Source organism: Larus michahellis, chromosome 5 (assembly GCF_964199755.1).
Source record: "Larus michahellis chromosome 5, bLarMic1.1, whole genome shotgun sequence".
NCBI lineage: Eukaryota > Metazoa > Chordata > Aves > Charadriiformes > Laridae > Larus > Larus michahellis.
The window spans coordinates 61,960,614-61,977,178 of NC_133900.1; the positions used below are offsets into that span (position 1 = coordinate 61,960,614).

A 16,565-nucleotide genomic window follows, 5' to 3' on the forward strand; every position below is an offset into this window, starting at 1 on the left:
TTTCTTCTAATCAGTTTACCAACAGTACAGGAAAAAAAACACCCCAGTGTATGACAGGCATTGTTAGACAATGTTAATATGTGGATTGCTGATGTGGTTTTCTTTCTTCTTTCTTCTTTCTTTTTTTCCTTTCTTTTTTTTTCCCTTCCTGTCTTTTTAGAAGAGTGAGCCTTATTAGGGTATGATGGTGTCTTACTAATACTTTCTCACATCTTGCAAGCCATCTGCATACATATTTCCCTTTAAACCTGTGTGTGTTGAAAACACCCATTTCTTCCAGACTGGATTCTTCTTTATGCCTCCACAAACATTCTCATTTCCTCCAAAAGATTTAAATTTTAAGTTACAGTATTTTTTTTTTTATATGTGCTTACAGATTATAAGCAAGCATGTGTTACTAGCGAGATAGATGGAAATGCAGTTTTTTGCACATTAAAGCACACTTCTTACAAACACAGAAGCTATTGTAAATGTCTCTCTAGGTCAGTGTGCACTACTGGTATGTTTGCAGCTTCCTGTAAACAGAAAACGTCCTCTTTAATAAAAAGGAATTTGTAGTGAACAGACACTTCGTCTGTGTGTTTTAAACCATTCATCTAACTATTAAAGTATAACATGCCACCAACGTAGTAAAACGCAACACTTGAAAAATTCTGATGCCAGGATACAAGGTTTTAATGTATTTTTATTCAATGTAAAACATTCAAAATACTACCTATCATATTCTTTAATTTTGTAAACCAGTACTCTAGTTTTGACAGAATTACTGAAAAATATTAAATACAATGGTTATATGTAATACACCAAGATACAGTCATAAACTGGTTAATAAAATTTTAATTCCTTAATTCCTATTAACATGATTTTTCTTAAATTGATTCAGTAGTGAAGCACTAAACTGTAGAAATGCCACTCTGTTAAGCGATGTGCATAGTACAGTTATTCACAGTCACTATGAAAGAGAAGACTAAAGCAGTCAGCACTATTTCTGGGTGTCATGAAACAAAAAGTGGCTTTATCCTATTGGAGCTGATCCCAAAGCACATTGCAGATCTTATGACCAGAGAATTAAGGTTAAGAAGTCTGTTCTTGTCAGCTTTAACTTGGGTCAAGGGTATTGTTGGTTAATGTGCTTGGAGTTAAATATTAGCTCTTTATTTCCCTTTGGCAAACTGGAAATATAGTTTGTATTTAAATTCTAATTGGTGATTTTTCATTATTTTTTTCTAGCAGAATAGCTAAACATTCTGCATTTGTTTTGTTTTGTTCTTTGGTTTTTGTTTTCTTTTAAGGTCGCTTAAGTTATCCACATCCAGGGACTGACAATCTTCTGATGTTAAATGGTAAGTGCTAATCTTATAACAGTTTCTAATTATCTCTAGCTTAGCTTAAATCTGACATGTTGGTATAAAATTATACTATTATATTCTGTTATTGAATTACTTGCCTCTAGTCTTCAACACTGATGGGACTGTTGCCATTTTTCAGAGTTGAATGGCAAGAGCTAATCTTGCAACAGCCTTTCATTATATCTAGCTTATTTGAAATCTGAAATGCTCGTAACGATGAACTGTTCTTTTTTGTTCTCAAGCAAACCAGTGGTATGTTCTCCAAAAATCTACTAGAAATCTATTACACAGAAACAGCGATTAGAAAAATAAGAAGGCCAGAAAGGCATGTTTTTCTATCTTGTGTAAATAAAGGGTGAATTAGATACTTTCTGTTACACTTATGTGAAATACCATTTTATTTGTATTGGGGTTTTTGGAACTGGCTTTGTCAAGTATGTTTCTAACTGCAAAATATGCTGAAGTTAGAGTTCATGTTCACGTTCCTCTCCCAGTAGGTCAAACTTCATGAACATCTGCTACTCAGTGAAGGCATGAACTTTAGCCTTTGTTCAAGGCTAAAGAAGGAAGCAGAGCTTGGTAATCCATCTAAGTCAATAATAAATCAGAGGGTTTGCACACAAATGTTTTCTACATTGGGAAAAATTAGAGCTGTAATGCCACAGTTCTTTAGATTAGAAAAAGTGGAAGCTGCTCTACACAAAGCAAGTACACTTTGTCTTGACTTGATGGGTCTAAAAGTTACCAGTAAAGACCTAATTATTAAAAAATACAGTCAAAAAAGTTATTTCACAGTTGTTGTTCTGTGAAGCTCTTTTTTTAAATTGTCTTACCTTTCTGCACAGTCGTTTACACTTGCGCAAATGGATATAAAATATAAAAAATACCTACTTTTCCTTGTGTAAATGTTTAAAATTTTAAGGAAATTCAGGTTTAGCTTTATACCCAATAAAGGAAAATACTGCACAACAGACATTAGAAGAATTAGGTCCTTTGGTATTGAATAGTTCTTTAAGATAATGGAGTATTTTGAAAAATGAAAAAAGCTACTTAACTGTTGAAATAGAATTGATGTTTAGCCCACACAGGCCATAATCCTGATTCCTGGTCAGAAACTCCATTGAATAGCGATGTGCTTTAATGTTAGAACATTTACAACAATTAACTTTCTGTATTAACTGCAACTGTAAGACCTGTTCTGCAAGCTGGGTTGTTGAGGTGGTATATGTGCAATTGTCGTTATCTGTTGGTTTATAATGAAGTGTTAGATGGGAAGGTATTAAAAACTAAGAAATCTTATGAGCAACTGTGAAATATTTCAATGCAGTCAGTGTAAGAAATTTATATTTTTTAGTTCATTTGTTTTAATACTTAGAATGGTGAACTTCTCGTTTTATAGTTTTGTGTGCTAAAAGAGCACAGGGGAAGCATTGTTATTCAATGAGGTATCTAGGAAAAAAGGTTTTTGCTATTATCACGGACATTGGAAAAACACACCTCAGTGGCACCAGTCTATCCTGAAAATCTTACCACAGAGCTAGAATAAGCACTGAAGAATATCTTGTTTGGTTATTAATGCTGGCAGGATTTCCACTGTAATTTGGAAGTTGGCATTTAATGTGACTGCTGTCCTCTAAAAGCTGCAGTATTATTTCCAACCTTCAGTAGGTGAGATAAAAATAACAGTTTTGAGTATCTGAAGGACAGGTGCTGCAATACCTAATTTTTAGGTGTGCCCTTTAGAATTTAATTCGGAGCCTTGGTTTAGATATGTCACTGCTCTGCCATGTCCCTGGAGAGTCTGATGTCCCTGTCAGTGCAGTCCAGTGCAATCACGTGTACCGATCAGAGGCACCCCAAGTTGGAGTGTCTGAACTGCAGCTCCTTACAGCTGGAGAGGAGAAGCACTGGCAACAGCTTCTGGGAAGCTCCAGCTGCTCAGGCTCTGCACAACCTTTCTGTCTTTCTTAGCAAGAATTGAGGGGCTTCCTCCAAATACGCGGTAATGAGAATTACAGCTTGAACACTTCCTGATAAGTTGTAGACTCCAGTTTCCTTCTCTGTTTAAGTGGATTCAAGCTAACATTTCCCCATATCCCTGTAATTGGTACCTTGGAGGGAGGAATAGGGGAGAGGAGAGTTGCTAATTCAGACTCACATTTGTCCTTTAGTTTCTCAGTAAGCGTAGTAGTTGGTACAAGAAGGAGCAGGAATACCAGACCTTCGTGAAAGAAAAGCACCAACATTTTTAAGGATCCTGGCCCACCTACGTGTGCACTAATACTTAACACTAGATCACAGCCCTCACTGGATTTTAATGGGCTTGATTTTAGACGACTAGTATCTTTGGATCCCAGTAAGGTTCTGATATGAGCCAGGCTAGAATTAATTCCTCAACCCATTTAAGACTAAGCACTTCTAGATAAAACTTACTTTTAGCTAGTTTTTCCTCTTCTTAAATGATAGTTCTCTTCCAGCTCATTTAAAGTGTACTTACTGAACTGTACCTAATATTAATATTTACAGTTTTCATTATTTAAATTAATGAAGTGAACCAAGGGAAAGCTGATTTATGTGTTTTAATAAATTATATATCTGATAATTATATCTCTTGTTTCAGCTCAAGCTGTAAAAAAAGCAATGCATTTTTAATGACTGGTATCTCTCAAAAGTCAAAAAAAAGATACTTTGGAATGGGTTTACCTGAGTACATCATTAATTGTCAACTTAGAAACTTTCTGTAGCAAGTAATAATGCAAGAGTCCAATTTGTTGGGGTGTAGGGTGGTTTTTTCCCCATTATAGGGTTCACCCACTTTTATAGTTTTAATGCATTGAATTTTTTTAATGGCTATTGAAACATAATTCACCATTTGATTAGTTTAGCAAGGGAATATTAGATTTTCCATCTTAGAGACACTATAGCTGGCTGGGCTTCTAAAAAAAGGTGGTTTACTTCAAACAGAAGTTATTAAACTTCCTATACAGGAATTGCTAAATGAATTTCTGTAGTCTGTTAGGCATGCCAAACTTGAATGGTCATAACGATCCCTTTCAGCCTTAAAATCTATAAAGATGTGATTTCTAAAGAAATCTTAATAGAATTTAGGCACTCGCATCCAATAGAATAAAATGGGAAGTAGGCACCTACCTCCTTTAGTCTAGACTCCTGGGAAGTTTTTGCCATAATTGTTTATGGATTTCTTTAAATGACAAATAAGTATTAATGAAAAAGGCTTCATTAATTCACTGCCACCATTTGATCATTAAATCAGGAATGTTAGTGACAAATAGTATTTTATTTTACTTTCTATCATAAATTTTGTAGTTATCTTTAAATATAGGAAGCCTGCCTATGGGTTTTTCCTGTTATACAACATAATATTTTGAATTCAGCTCAGTCGTTCAGTTGAGCTATTTAAATATGTACATATTTGATCTCTGTTATATATTTGAAATATGTGTCTGAATAAAATAGAAATGATACATTTACTATGTGTGTGATAGCATTGCTCACATAATGTTCAAAGTTATATTGTCTTGATGTTTGATAAACATGTACAAAAAGTGTATTTACTTCTGTCTCATTTCTGTCTCTGAGCTGATTTAAGTTGCAGAAAGGGAGGTATTAATTTTTTTTACAGGTTTAAGCCTTATTAGTATGCAACTTCAGAGATATAGAAACAGAAGGTTTTAACTATAAGAGAATGTCTTTGTTGTATACACAGAACCCTTAATGTTCAAAGGTTCCAACATCATTTGACTTCATTTCTATTGGGCATTATTATACTTCTTGCATGTGTTGCCCACTTTATATGTTCTAGAACAAAAGCGTATCTCTTGTACTTTCTCACTCATTTCAAACCTTTCAGAGGTTTTGGCTAATTAAGATATCCAGCTTTATAGACTAAAAGATAAAAAAATAATTCTGTGTGACTTACGATTTCAAGAAGTTCAGGAAGGAGGGAAGAATTTTAATCTTTCCTTTTTTTATTGTTGTAAATCAATTATTTGCCTACAGTGTCTGGCCTCTCCTAAAGCCTGTCTTCCCTGCAATTATTTATCTAAACATATGCACTAATTATGTAGATCTATATATTAAATACGTAGAATCATAGAATGGTTTGGATTGGAAGGGACCTTTAAAGGCCACCTAGTCCAACCCCCCTGCAATGAGCAGGGACATCTTCAACTAGATCAGGTCGCTCAGAGCCCCGTCCAGCCTAACCTGAAATGTCTCCAGAGATGGGGCATCTACCACCTCTCTGGGCAACCTGTGCCACAGTTTCACCATCCTCATTGCAAAATATTTCTTCCTTATATCTAGTCTGAATCTCCCCTCTTTTAGTTTAAAGCCATTGCCCCTTGTCCTGTCGCAACAAGGCCCTGCTAAAAAGCTGTCCCCCTTTCTTATAAGCCCCCTTTAATTACTGAAAGGCCGCAATAAGGTCTCCCTGGAGTTTTGTCTTACATATATATATATATATATATATATAAAAATAAAAAATATATGTATATATATATAAAAACTGTATATACAGCTCAATCTATAATTAAATTTATATAATGTGTATATTTATACAGACCACATGCTCTGTGAGCCTGTGTGCTCTGAAAGGTGTAAAACATTATGTGCATGTTATTTTAATGAATACAGAAATATTTCTGATTGAATCTAATATCTTCAGAAAGAATAATCTCATTGCTTACAATGTACTAAAAGTTTGAGTCAGTGGAATGGTGTTCACAAGTAGTATCTTGCCTTTGAAAGGAAGTGTGGAGAGAGTAAAATATTGAAGTTTCATGAAGATAGGATATGTTTGCTTTAACACATCATATTTTTAGTAACAGTAAGACTTTGTATTTACTGTTACTGAGACAACTTACCTATAATAAAACCATTGTGGTCTTCAAGTGTGGATAAAAATAGGAGAAAATAATGACTTCTCCAAAAACGTACATTTTGATGTTAGTAATCACATTTATTGCAGCAGTGCCAACAGATTGTCTAAGAATGGGATCTCATTTTTCTAGACACAAAGTGGCAGAAAATCCCTGCCCAAGGTAGTTTGCAATCTAAATGGACAAGACAGATAAATACCAGGGAAGGGAGTTTGCCATACAAGTAAAGTAAATAATGTGACAACATCAAGTACAGTTATTTTACCATTTTTTTTCTGATTTCATTGTTTTGCTGAAGCAAAGAATACACAGATAACTTCGGTACATCATTGTCATTTCCATATATATATAAAAAATACTGCAGGATCTGCCCTTTTAAGTTTAATTGCGTTGGGGTTTTTTTTAGCATTTTAATAACCCTTTTGTGTTTCTCCTTGAAATTACTGTTGTATATTTTTAAATGCACAAAGAAAAACAGGTGTTCTGTAACAAAGTATTTTTATGCTTATCAGCTTGTCTTAACTGTGAAAATTTAAGAAAATGGCTTTTGCCAAAAGATGCTTATTAAGATGCATTTGTATATTATTCTTGAGAAAGAGCATGGCACTGCAGTTATTGCTATAGATGTGATGCACTTGAATTTTCCGTGGTTATTCTAGTTTTATTTGTGGAAGGAAAAAAAAAAAGGTATACAGGGGGGTTAGATGAGGGCTTAGTGACGCTACTGCTAATGCTACATGGGAGTCACTTTGGCCGAGAGTCAGAAAAGCTTGGTACATGCTGCAACACTGACGTAGAACTGCGTGTCTCCTAAGTGCCTGACTTCAGAGGAAAACAAGTCTGAAGTTCGGCGTTAGTCTCCCCGTGCAGCAGCAACCAATGAGAGAACTAATCACATAAAAGAATACGTTATGTTTTGTGGATTCTTTTTTGATGTGGTAAATCTGAATGTAGGTGTTTCCACTCGGTTAGATACCCAAATCTCTCTGGTAAAGTGGGCTTTTCTATTTTGGCTTACTCGTAGAAAGCTGGAGGATCTGAAAAACTAAGCAAAAGACTGTTCTCATCAATAGTCATTCTATCAGATGAAAGCAAATAAATTTGAAAGTGAGTTCAGTGCAAGTTGGATAGGAATATGATGATTGTTGTGTAACAAATCCACAGATTTAAGGGAGAGAAAACAAGGAGAGATATTTCTAGAATTCCATAAGCAATCCACTGAATTCCTAGTAGGAATAAATCTAGATTACAAAGAAAAAAAAAATCTATACTTAACTAAAAATTCTGAAAAACCTTGTGCAAATGGGAGGTACCAGGATATAAGTATTTAATAATACGAGAACAGAACAGTGAATGACTTTTACAAATCACTGAGTTTATAAAGCTGCATGTATTTCAGTGTCCCAGAACCACAGTTGCTTTTTGGGAGAGATGTATGCATGGAGCCCTAGTAAAATCAGAACAATAATGCCGAGACTCAGTAATCTTTGTTCATAAATGTTGCTATAACATTATGGCTTACAGTAATGTTTTCTATTTGGATATTGAACTACAATGCTGCAATGATTACAGTAATCTTTCTCAGATACAAAGTCTGTGAAACAGGAATTGAAAATACTTTATGGAAACGTAACTAAGAAATTACTTGGAGCTTAATAGTTTTTGTGTTAGTAATCTGTCTATTTTTAGTTTCCTAGCCTTCGGGCAGAGAAGCGATTGGTATGGTCTGCTGAACTGTAGCTATAAGCATGATCTCTTTAAGACTCTTGCAAAACTCAAAAGTTAGGAAAATCTTGGATTTACTTGCAGTCTGTCAGAAATTGTTGCTTTGCCTTTGTGCAGTGTTTTTGATACAATGCTATTTCTTGTGACTTGTGCCCCGATTTTGTTTGCTACCACAAGGAGTCTTTTGTTTCAAACAAAACCTTGCAGTTAATTTTCTGCTAGGTCTTTTCATGAAAAAGGAAGGTCACGGCTTATAGCATTTGTATTGTCACTGCAAAGGACTGTACAAACTGTTCCATGGACCAGGATGTTTCTGTGATTAATTTAATGCTTGCTACATGCTTTTTAAAGTAATATTTTCCTTTTTACAATTTCAGTACCCGGTGTGTTATTTAGACGCTTGTGTAAGATACAAATCACACTTGTGAGGATGAGTTACAAAGTTACTATAATTTATGCATCCATAATTAACATGCAGCTAAGATAAAGACAAGTCGAAATATTTTAAAGTATGTTCTTTACAGCGGGTGCCAATGTCAATTTAGTAGTAAAATAGTATGGTATTTAAGTGAGACTTCAGTTTAATGCATTCTCATCTAGAATTATCAGTAGCAAGTACCAATACAGATTTTTACTTACCGCTTACCCACATAGTTCTTTGTATCTTAAATATTTTAATATGTGGGCATGATACAGTTATTTGACATTTTACAATTTGTCCTTTGTTTGCATGCAGCGAGGAGTTATGGGCGAAGACGAGGTAATTCACTTCTGTTTGTTACAGTACAATTAATTCTGATTGAGCTGTTACTGATCATTACGATTAATTAATCTAGATCGTTGATTATAAATGCTTATCTGCATGTTGTCTTAGCTTGGGGAAGATGGAGGGTGTGAGGGAAGGGGAGGGGTGCAGTCTGGATTGTTACGATCGTTGATCTCTCTTTTTAGAGCTTGAATTACAAATCCTTTAATCAGTTAAAACACTGTAGTTCTGATCATAATTTAGTTCATGCTAATGGCTACTGCTTGCAGTTGTCCCCTTTAAAAGTATACAGTTTGATAGTTGTTCTTCTAACTCATCTTCTTGTGCTTATGTAGAAGTGATAGTGTACAGGGTGAAAACTAAAAGCCTTTCATAAACTTAGCAAGAAATCCAATAGACAACTCTTACAAATAATAGTAAACGGATTTTTGTAGTATAAACCAATACATGCCAACTGACCTTGGAAAAGCTATACCCGTTTAACTGTACGCGATGGATGTGACCATTGGTTGTTATGAAGACCGCATAAAGCGTGCAGCAAAAACATTAGGGTCTTTGATAACTTCCAGTACTCGCAACATACACAGAAGTTCACGTGTCTCTCTCAACGTCTGCATCGGTTCATAACTGGTTGCTTGGTAGCCCTAACATAGAGCGGAGTGGTGATCTAGATCATGGTCAATGTCTGTAACAGCACAATGGTGTTTTCACGATTCCTGGCAGATTCTGCTTAACTTTTTTCACTGTCATAAACCAAAAAGAAACAAGTGTTTGAAGGGGCTTATCCTCGTAGTTCACAGTCATTGGGAGACATGTGGAAGCCTAGCAAACTACTCTTTTGCTGTCTGCCTCTGAGAGGGAGACGAAAGTATTAGTAGTCATATAGACCATGTTACTCTAAATGTGTTAATCCATTGTCCTCTATGTCGTTTTAGCTCTCTGAGGAGCTACAGTGCTTTTGGCAAACCTTTACCCACATTAAAGTAAAACTGACCTCTCCGATATCACTTCAGAACATGTTCTGATGGTTTAATTTGTACTGGCAAGAGAGCCTTAGATTCTCATTGTTCTTAGATTTTAACATTGGCCGGTGGGTAAAAAATAAATTATTCTGAGGATTATTCTTTGATTATTTTCCCCCTATATACTTGTGTATATTGTAAATTGGAATTATCTAAGAACTTTAAAGAAATGCAAAAACCTAATTTTCGTGGTCCAAAGAGACACCTTCCTTAAGTATAAATTATATGTTCTTTTTTTAAAAAAAGAACAAACGCTTAGACCACACACACGCTTAAATGCTTTTGTGGCAATATTGTAATGCCAACAAATGTATTAAAATGGGCATGTCTTTAAGTCACTTAAGTTTCTTTTTTCCTGCAGTATAGAGACTTGCAGAGGTAAAGAGCAAGTCTATGTGCTTTTTACAAAGATAACCCAGATAAATTACAGTCATTTTAGATTTACATTTTAGATGTTAAGAATAACTCCCATATATTAGTGAAAATTCCACTTTTTTCCTGTGAGTTCCTCCAATTTGAGTCTTACTTCTTCCTTCAGCCACCTTTTCCTTTCACTGTCACTAGTAACAGCTCCATATTCTCTATTATTCACATCAGTAATTCAGAAATCCATTGTTATACCCCCTTTCTTGATTGTGTAACCAAATATTACCACCTCTTTGTATATGTGTCTAAGATCCGACCATTCTTACTAGTTTTCATAACTGAAACTCATACCCATATTACTCAGCTGCTGCAGTCTTCGTAGCATCATCTTGCTCCTCTTACGTCTAAATAGATGATTTACAAGAAGAATCTGCCTGGCTGCTTCTTCTAACTGTGTTAACTTTCTGTTTCTCCCTTGCTTCCTCACCTTTCTGCCCCATTGAGCACCAGCTAGATGCCTCCACTTCTAAAGACACTCTACTGATCTGTTACCTAGCTGTTGAATGCATCCTTACGATAGCAAGCAAGGATGCCATCGCTTGCTCCCACTAGTCACATTCTCAAACATGCACATCACCATTCCTAAAGGAAAGGAGGAGCTTGCCACAGCTTTCTCTGTTTACTGTTCTCCTCTCCATCAGATGCTACTTAAGACATAATTGTGAAATGCCACCATAAAGATGTAGTTACAGTCTTTGTTATTTAGTACAGTCCTGTGGTCCTGCTTTTATTTTGGGATCCTTGGGATATTTTATTATGTTTGGTTCTTTTCTATCATCTTTATGTTTTCATTTGGTATTTTTGATTTACTGTTTTTTATTATGGATTTAGATACCCGACCAGGGTCATTAGGCCACAACATAGGCCATTGGTCATGATGTTTGCTGTGGGTTCTCCAGCCTTGTCTTTAAGCACTTGATTCTTGTGTGGTCTTCTGGAAATGAATGGCTTTCACACTGCTCTCACCCCTAGCTGATGAGCACAATGTCTGCAGGTGTTCCTACAGGGCTTTCCTGGTAGCATTCCCCTGAGAGGACATAAAATGTACAGACGCCAGTATGGCTCACAGCTAAGGTAGTGCAGGCTCGCCTCTCGGGGACCTGCTGCTGCTGCGTCTCGGTTTGCAGTGGGTGAATCTGGAAGAAGTTGGCTATTTGAGACAGAAAAATTAACTTGCTTCCAAAAGCGTGCTAGGTTGTTTTTTGGTTTTGCTTGCTTGCTTATTTTTGGAAACAGTTGAATTCCTTAATAATTACTTAAAAAACAAGTGAGAGAGAAACAGGAGAAATTGCACTTCAGAAGAAACATGCACTTCAGTGATGTGGGGGATTTATTTTGCTTCACACAAGTGTTTATTTTGGGGCTTTTTGCAGATAGAAGACTGGCTTCTGAATTTGCAACCGTCATTAATCTTTCTGTTGCTAATCTAAAGCAGTGAAAGTTTAAATAAGCTAAGCGCACATCCTGACCTTCCGAGTTGTTTCATTTTGGAGTTCTCTAAAATTTGTAAACATGAAATAGGGGGGAAATAAGTGGGACAGAATTACCGTGTTTTCATTCCCCCTTGCCATCTGTACATCTGTTTTGATCAGTTTGCATTTGCAAAGCCGTCCTGTGAACTTCTTGGATTTTACACTTGCTTTTCAGGGTAACTATAATGTTACTGCAGATTGCTACATGTTAGAAACCACCAGGAGACTTCCCTCCAAAACTGTGGCAAATTTGAAAGCGAGAAGCATAAATCAGCACTGTGACTCGCTTTTCAAGTGTTACATTTTGCACATTTATTAAAATTCTCTTTTGCTTTCTTAGAAATTAAATCTGTTCTTACATTATCAGCATCAGATGCCTTTAAAAGAGAAAACATCCCTATTTGAAACTTCTTCCTGTGTACATGTGTTTTCTGTTTCACTCAGTTTCCCTCTCTTCAATTAAATTGTAAGATTTTTAGGCATAAAGGTGGTGGAAGTTATTGATATAACTTGAAGCTAAACCGAAGGCAGACTAATGAACTCACCTAAGCAGCCCTCAATATGATCTCTTCATAAATAAGACCCTTTATTTCAAAACAAATTACTACTTTCCTACTGGATGCAGCAGAGTAACTGCAGTATGATGTAGTATGCTTACAGTGATGTCAGCTTGCGATCTGGAATTTCCTTTTTGAAGTTTAATACATTTTTAATTTCCTTAATTTTTCTTTAAACTACTGTGTACTTTTCTACTATCCAGACTGCTATTCCTCCATTCCCTAAAATTACTTAACCATGTACTGCCACAAAATTATTTTAATGTATATTATTATCTTTTCTTTTTAAGGCCGTTCTTCCCTCTTCCCAATAGATGATGGTTTGCTGGACGATGGTCATAGTGATCAAGTTGGAGTCTTGAATTCACCTACCTGCTATTCAGCTCACCAGAATGGAGAACGAATTGAGCGTTTTTCTCGGAAAGTGTTTGTTGGAGGTCTTCCACCAGATATTGATGAAGGTGAGCTGCCTGAAAACTAAGCAAACTAAGTTTGGAGGGAGAGAGAAAGAGACATTTTGAGAAACTTAAACAGAGTAGTAGAAATAATCCACCCTGCAAAACAACGTTGTCGTGTAAAAGGCTACCGCTATATATATATATTTATGAGAGTTGATGGATATGTTGAGCTTAATATCGTTTGATGTCATCCATCTCTTTTGATTTTGAGATGGTTCAGTTGTCTCTGATTCTGCACTTGGAGACTGTAGAGTTGCATATGATGCCTGGAATCTGTGCTCCTGCTTACCTTGCAGATTCCTTTCAAATACGTCTTAGCTCTTCATAGTGTCTTCTATCTGTGCCTGCTTTATTCTCTATTCATAGAAAACTTCTGTTAGTAACTGAATTTCAAATTCTATTTTACTATTACCTGAAGATCTCAGAAGTGGTTTAGAAAGGTTAATATTATTCCTGTTCATATATAGAGAAACTAAGGCAGAGGAAGGTCAAGTGGCAGAGCCCTCTCTGATGCACTGAACATAGAATGTACCAGAGAAGCTCAAATTGTTATGTGATGCAGTTGGAATTGCTTTGTACAATAGTGCTGATTTGAAGTAATCATGCTGTTTAATATTAGGTTTCTCCTGTGCAGATATATGTAAATTACATCCTAGCTTTGTAATGTAAACAGAAGTCCCTTTACAAGGTTCATTGTAATCCTAGAGTAACTTGCAAACCAAACAAGTTGACTGTGGTTAATTAATTTTCAGACATGGAGAGACCATATTTTGGTTTCATCTTCATTGTGATGCTCTCCTGCAATGTACCAAGGGATTTCTTTTAATATACTTTAGCTTTTTTGATGCACTTTAGCTTTTAATTCAAATGTTCACTGTTGCTTTTTAATACAAATGCTAAACAAAGACACATGGAAATATATTTTCTTTCTTTCCTGCCTGTTTATATGCTGATGGCAGGGTGCAACTGAAAGAAATGGAGCATATTTGTGTTTGATGAGTTATTTCTCTCCTGGAGTTTAGGGTCATTCCATTTTTTCGTCATGGCCAAGGTTCTTACGGTCAATGACAGGAAGGAGTGGCTGGGATAGAAAGACGTCACAAAATTGTGCAGGGGGGCATTGTACATCTTGAAACAGGACTATTCATGGTTATGGTAGAAGCCTCTAAGTAGGCAATTTTAAGTTTCTGTGCCTGATCTCTGCATGATCTCTGCTGGAAACTGCTGGCATGCTAATTGTGGTGGTACTTATATGAGTAGCTACAAACAAAGCTCTGAACTGTACATCACTAAACAGTAAATTCTTTTGATTGCATTCAAACGAAATTCTGAATTTAAGGATGGACCAGACCAGTTTTCACCACTGCCTTTAGCTGCCCATATGCTTCTGAAATGCTGCTGCTGTTAAGCAATAAAAAGCAAATGTAAGCTTAAAGTCACCAGAAGTGTATTGTGTAAATATTAACACTTTGGAAGATGTGTCTATTGAAGTTTTTGTTGATGAAAGTTGGAAACTGTGTTCCTTTTTTTCCATGAAATGTCATCTTTGCTAGAAACAAAGATCTTTGCTTGATAGTACTTTTTCATTGAGGTACGTGATTTATTTTAATTGCAACTATTATGCCTTTTTTTTAGATGAAATTACTGCTAGCTTCAGACGATTTGGGCCTTTGGTAGTAGACTGGCCTCACAAAGCAGAAAGCAAGTCATATTTTCCACCAAAAGGTAAGAGAGTTGGAAGGTTTGACCTATCACTGAGTGCAAATCTTACTCGGGGAAACTGTCTCATCTTTTTCCAAAGGGTATAATTTACAATCCCTGTGAACAGTTAATTCTACAATTTCAATGCAAGTTCAGACATGGTTCCTTTACATACCAAGTCTAAAAGCCGAGAGTGTTATTGTAGTATTGTGCCTGGTTCAGTGCGGGACTCCTCCAGGATCTTCCATATTCTGATTTCCCATCTATCAGATCAACTTTATATAATTGTATGTGTCATTAATCCTAAATTCTGTATTTGCCTTTCTCTCCAGTTTCCAAAACTGAAATTTGATCAAACTTTTAAGACTAAATCATAGATAAAGATTTTTACAGGCAGTTACAGGCAGGATTCAGAAGGATGTATTTGGGTATCTGATCAAGATAATCAGTGTTATGTTTATTTCAGTTTTAAGATGTGAACTTCCTATTGAAGCACTAATTATCTTTTTTGATAAATGATTAAATACTGATTTTTAACTTTCTGGTGTTACTGTTAGACTGGATTTTTTAATATCACTTACAAAGTGTTGGAAAGGCCATTCTGTCCATTAAGTAATTAAATTATGTAGCCTATCTCTGTACATGTACAATCATGTATTGCTACATATAAAATAAATGCAAAAATCTGATCTAGATATGAAAGCAATGCAGAGATTATTCATTTTGTAGAGAATGCAGCTATTTATTCCTTGCCTGGAAGTGACAAAAGTAGGCGTAGTGCCTCTATAAACTAATTCTTCATTTATTTATCTGACCATTTATGCTGGGGAAAAGACAGTATTATTCTCCTAGACGTCCCTCTAAAGAGTGAGAAAAGGAATTGAAAGTATTTGTATAGTATTTATGAACACTACATGGAAATTCTAAGAAACAAAGAGACTTTGGCTTTTTTGATTGTCAGCCTAATCCAAAAAGCTACTGTCAAGTTAAATTTTATTATCCTAAGGATGCATCTCTCTTCATAAATTACCAAGAGAAATTCTTGAGGAACTCTGAGGAAGATGCATCTCAAGAGTCTGTGATGAACATATAGAAGAGGGAAGATGGAATATATTGTTAGCTGAAAGGAATGGATTCTGGCATTCGTTTTCAATGAGACAGTCCTGTCTCACCATCTGAACATCTTAAGGATAAATTTCCAGACTTCCCCATTTAATAAAGCTTTTTCATATAGTTGCAATATTTATAATTGCCACAGTGAAAAAAAAAAAAAAGTAAAAAATATCAGTGTTGTAAGCAGAGCTTCTTAAAAGCACAGAATGTGGGTAGAAGAACTTCAGTCTGTTGATCTAATTAATTCAGGAAACACTTGCAAACTAAGTGTTAAGTTGATTTCCCATGATTAACTGTTCCTTATTTGGAGTTTAATAGCACTTACTGTTGTTCAATCTTAAAACTTTATTCTAATTTTCAGTTTACTACATTATTCAATGTTATTTTTTAATATAGCCTAACACATTTAAAATACAGTGTAGGTCTCTCTTTGTAGTTACTCTGGAAATATAGTTCACTATTAACTGCTGAATATTCCTGTGTTTATATCTGGTTTTTTTCAGTACAATAGAAATGGCCTATTTTGTAGAAGAATTTCTTAAAAATTTGTCTCTCTTAAGTATCACTCGCATGTGCAGGCAAGAACTGTATATACATACATTTAATTAGATGTCTGAAACTGCTAAAGATAGGCCAAATACTAAGAAAGTTTTGAGATTGATCAGTAATTAGCAATTTAGAAATATATACTATATTAGCCCAAGGAGTTGATTTTGGTGGTCTGGGTTTTTTTTACTTTTAAGTTCCAATTTCTAATTTGTTACTCTGCATGGAGTCAATTCAGCGTATCTATTTTTGTTTGTTCAGTCTCTTTAGAGATTTGACATAGTATTACTTTCCAAAGGCATCTCAGAATTATCCAGTTCTGGACTGATTTACGTAGTAGTCTTCTCTGTGGTGAAGAGATACAGCCTGCTTTTTTTTTTTGGTTGTTTTTTACGCAGTTTTCCAGGCTGTGGTTCCTTCCAGGCTCTCTGCTTACAGAAAGTCCTGAGGGAAGGCCAAGTTCGTAATAAGTATTTCCTTGCTTGAAGAAATGCAAAAAGTGTCCTCATCCATCAAGGCTGGCTGCCTC

General features: G+C 35.5%; 1 protein-coding gene across 3 annotated transcripts in view; it reads left to right on the forward strand.

Moving 5' to 3' along the window:
• Positions 1 to 16,565, forward strand: part of CPEB2 (cytoplasmic polyadenylation element binding protein 2) — a 53,150-nt gene that overhangs the window by 23,001 nt on the left and 13,584 nt on the right. The window contains exons 4-7 of one of the 3 annotated variants that reach the window (XM_074587614.1): positions 1,293 to 1,343; positions 8,712 to 8,735; positions 12,509 to 12,679; positions 14,312 to 14,401. In XM_074587614.1, coding sequence (XP_074443715.1) covers positions 1,293 to 1,343; positions 8,712 to 8,735; positions 12,509 to 12,679; positions 14,312 to 14,401 — 336 coding nt within the window. The remainder of the gene's footprint in view (positions 1 to 1,292; positions 1,344 to 8,711; positions 8,736 to 12,508; positions 12,680 to 14,311; positions 14,402 to 16,565) is intronic. The other 2 variants (XM_074587616.1, XM_074587615.1) reach the window with 2 other exon arrangements.